Below are 4,292 nucleotides of genomic sequence, written 5' to 3'. Positions count from 1 at the left end.
ACAAGGAGACAGGAGATAAGTTCAGAATATCTCGAAAATCCACGCACTCTATATTGTTGTTGTAGAGTTATATTCGATGCGTGAAAAGTGAAAAATATTTTTTCAAGCATTTCCAATTCAGTAATCTTGTGTCCACAAAATTTCAATTGCGAGATTATTCTATACATCGTCGAGTTGTAATCACTGACTTTTTTAAAATCTTGGAATCTCAACGTTTTCCATTCATCTCGGGCGGTCGGAAGTATAACTTCCCTTATATGTTCGAATCTTTCTTTTAATCCCTTCCACAAAGCCATGAGATCTTTTTCAATTAGATATTCACATTTCAATCCCTCGTCGAGATGTCGACGCAAAAATATCATGGCTTTTGCCTTTTCTTGTGATGTCGATATGCCATTTTCTTTTATGGTCTCATATAGACCCAATGACTCAAGATGCATTTCTACATCGAGAGTCCATGTCATATAATTTTTTCCCGTAATATCAAGAGCAATGAATTCGAGCTTTGCCAAGTTTGATATGGTGGTACTAAAAAATATGATGCATTTTATTAGTTAATGAATATTGCAATACAAAGTAATGGATAAACAACAAGTACAAGAATTCGTAAAAATAAAGAAAACACACGAGGAGGATATTCTCCAATAAATACAAGACTCGTGAGTATGATAACAAAATAATTAAAAATAACCTTGAGAAAGCCATCTTCTTTTTTCTTTGAAAAATTTGATGAAGAATAATTGTTTAGAGAAGAAGAGAAAGTTGGAGTATTTGAATGTTGGTGAGATCATATTTATAGGGCAAAAACTAGCCGTTTTGTTACCGTTTATGACCGTTTGTATACAAAAAAATAAATATATGTATTTGTATAATTTTATGATAATAATATGATGTATATAATATTAGTCATGTTTAAATAATTATGTATATCATATCACATTATTATAATGAGGTGTCATAAGTTATTTTGTTTAAAAACCTTATAGGCTTTTATACTTATTGTATCTCTTACCGGGAGTGTGGGATGTCGTCTTAATATCCTCCCAGGATTTATAACAATTTTTTGAAAAATTTATTTTTATTATTTCTGAATAATATTATATTATATATTAAATATATACACAATAAATAAATAAACAGTAAAATAAATATTATTACTTTTGTTACTTTTTTCTTCTGTTTTAGAGCTTGGAAAAATATGGAGGACTTTTAGAGCTTCGTGCTGGTAACGTGTTATGAAAAAGTAAAAATTTATGGTAAAAAGTAAAAATCTCAAACTCTCAAAATTTACCAAACTACACACTTTATAAAATTTTTCTCTCTACTCAATTGTGATTTTCTTCACAAATGAGATATCTATTTATAGAATTTCTTTACAAATAATCCAAAAATAAATTCATCATTACTTACATCATCACACACTAATTTTCAATATTTACAACTCAAATATTCAACATTCAAATATTCAATACACATGTTTTAAATATTAATTTTCAACATAATTGTCGAAATTTACAATACTATTATCATTATTCTATGATTTTGCAAGGTTAACCTTAATTTGATTTTCGTGGAGTACTGGCTGTTATCATCAGAGGAAATTTCTTGTGGACTGCGATTCCATTCACTTCACTCATATCTAAATTCTCCCCAATTTCTCCATTTGTCAATGCTATGTCAAAGTTATGCACCAATTTCGCCAACGTAAGTTCGTAGACCGCTGTGGCAAATGTAACACCAGGACACCCTCTTCGACCAGCACCAAACGGTATCAACTCGAAATCTAGCCCTTTGTAGTCGGCGTTGGTGTCCAAGAACCTCTCGGGACGAAATTCTTCGGGATGTTCCCACAACAATGGGTCTCGTCCTATCGCCCAAGAATTGATGATAACTTGCGTGCCAGATGCAATGTCATATCCCATTATTTTGGTGTCTTTGGTCGACTCTCTGGGGACTAGTAATGGAATTGGAGCATGCAGTCTTAGACTCTCTTTCATCACCAATTTTAGAAATTGCATTTTTTCCAAGTCACTTTCTGTGATCTCACCTTTTGTAGCACCTATGGCTCTGACTTCATCTTGTAACTTTGTCATGCTTCCGGGATGTCGTAAAAGCTCTATCACCGCCCACTCTATGGCAGTATATGTTGTATCGGTTCCGGCAGCAAATACATCCTATCATAAATGAGAATCAATATGCATGTCAAATTAAGGTAATGTTTGCTACCCTTAAAAAGGGTTATTGTCGTTTTTTCTTTGATTATCAAATTTTAATTCATCTCGTCCTCAAAAAATATCAGAATAAGTAAGTGTTTGGTCAGTAGTTCGATTCCAATTGTCAACACGTTATTGGTCGAGTATGTCTCACAGTCTTATCTAGTACGGTTTACCTGACTAACGTAGTTTGCAGACTAGTGCGTTAACTTGGGGTTTACCCAGTGTGTATCGAATGGTAGCAGCTGCGGGTTCATTAAAAAAAATGTTCATTCTTCTCACTAAAACATATTCAATAATATATGATTAAATAAAACATATTCAATAATACGCATGTGAAATTAAGAATAGTACTCTTTGATCAATCGCACTTTCCTGACCATAAAAGGTACTCTTTCGCTCACTTTAAATTCAATTTGATTCATGTACAGTAGTGTAGCAGTGCTAATGATGTGTGAACCACAGCCATTAACCTTCAATGTGCAAGCAAAAAAAATATAATTTTACCAAGATAATTTTCACACAAACGATTTATCTCGTGTACGTTATTTTTCCTTTGAGACTCGCCAACTAAAAATTAAGAATTCATACCAAAATGATGGCTTTGATGGAATTGTCCCCGATATGACTATTATCTTTGTTTTCCCTCTGAAATTCAAGCAATATATCCACAAAATCCAACTCCTTAAAATCCTCCCCAAGAACTCTCTTCTCATTTATAAATTCTTGATCCCTATGCTCTTTCACCACTCCCTCCAAGAATTCGTCGAACTCTTTAGCCACTTTATCCAACTTTGCGTGCAGACCATTTACGCGATCAATCCAAGAAAGCCACGGAATGTAATCACCAATACAAGAATTTCCCATTAGCTGCACAAACTCCTTCAATAACTTTCTGAGCTTATCCCCTTCTGCATACCTCCTCCCCAAGGCAGCCCTACAAACCACACTATTTGTAAGGGATGCCAACAGATTACTCAAGTTTATGACACGAGATGATGAACGTCCCAGTCGCTTGATGTTCTCGATCATTAGCGACGTCTCCTCCTCCCTCACACGACGAAAGGACTGAACTCTTTTGGTACTCAGAAGATGGAGCACGCATATGCTTCTGATCTGCCTCCAGTACTCGCCATAAGGAGCAAACGCCACGTCCGTGGACCCGTAAAGTAGCTTATCAGGTATGCTAGATTTGGGCCTGTTTGAAAATATCAAGTCTTGGTTTTTCATTATCTCGCGAGCTGCGTCGGCGGAGGAGGCGACAAGCACCGGTACTTTTCCGAAATGAAGCAGCATGAGGGGACCGTAGCGCCTGGACAAAGATTGGAGAGAGCGATGGGGGAGTGCACCGATCTGGTGGAAATTTCCGATCAATGGAAGCTTTCTTGGAGACGGTGGCAGTTTTTTCCCGGGTTTTGAAGCTTCGTTGCATCGCCATTTGTAAACGAAGACGAGGAAGATCGCGAAAAGAGAGAGAGAGACGATTAATTGTGAAAGAGAAGCCATTTTCTTGTAAGCTCCAGAGAATTGCGCTTGTATAAATCAACATACGACGTGGTTGAATCTCCGACAATTAATCATGTCACCGACAATTAATTACGTGACACGGGATGATAGAATGATATAGATATCAAATTTTTAAAAAATAACAATAACTTTTGGCTATTTAAACAGTTTGATTAATTATATTTCTGATATACATTTTTTTGCATACGTGACTAATCGTCAAGTGTCACGTGAATGTTACATGTCAGCTAGTGGTATAATTTGAATCTAAGATATATTATCATCTCTTATTTATCATTATCTCTTGTCATATGTCTTTATCTTGTATTTTATTTCCTAAATTTTGAAATTATTTACCCAAAATTTCAAAACACACATATACATAATTTTATATATCCAATATCTCTTTATTTAAATTCTTAGATCTTGACTTATTTATATCTATATACCAAAATCGAAAATTAGGTATATTTATCACTTGAAATTTGAATTCTATGGATATTTTGTACACAAAAATTTAATTATCGCATACCAACTTTAGATAATGTGGATAATTTTTAAATATAATTTTTT

At 34.4% G+C, this 4,292-nt stretch overlaps 1 protein-coding gene across 1 annotated transcript; it reads right to left on the bottom strand.

Annotated features, from left to right (window-relative positions):
* Nucleotides 1-1,425: 1,425 nt before the first annotated feature.
* On the bottom strand, nt 1,426-3,804 carry LOC142529259 (cytochrome P450 71A6-like). The gene is made up of 2 exons (XM_075634736.1): nt 2,805-3,804; nt 1,426-2,174 (listed from the first exon to the last, which is right to left on the bottom strand). Exons 1-2 carry the CDS (start codon nt 3,717-3,719, stop codon nt 1,557-1,559), a joined length of 1,533 nt encoding a protein of 510 aa, XP_075490851.1. The 5' UTR covers nt 3,720-3,804; the 3' UTR covers nt 1,426-1,556.
* Between the last annotated feature and the right edge of the window lie 488 nt (nt 3,805-4,292).

This window comes from Primulina tabacum, chromosome 16 (assembly GCF_025594145.1).
Source record: "Primulina tabacum isolate GXHZ01 chromosome 16, ASM2559414v2, whole genome shotgun sequence".
In the NCBI taxonomy this organism is placed as follows: domain Eukaryota; kingdom Viridiplantae; phylum Streptophyta; class Magnoliopsida; order Lamiales; family Gesneriaceae; genus Primulina; species Primulina tabacum.
The sequence above is the reverse complement of the archived record's forward strand: the minus strand, read 5'-3'. Positions and strand labels throughout refer to the sequence as shown.

Coding starts and splice junctions, on each gene's coding strand:
- LOC142529259 (XM_075634736.1), bottom strand. CDS start 3,719: ATGGCTTCTCTTTCACAATTAATCGTCTCTCTCTCTCTTTTCGCGATC. Junction 2,175..2,804: donor CCATCAAAGCCATCATTTTG/GTATGAATTCTT, acceptor CATTTATGATAG/GATGTATTTGCTGCCGGAAC.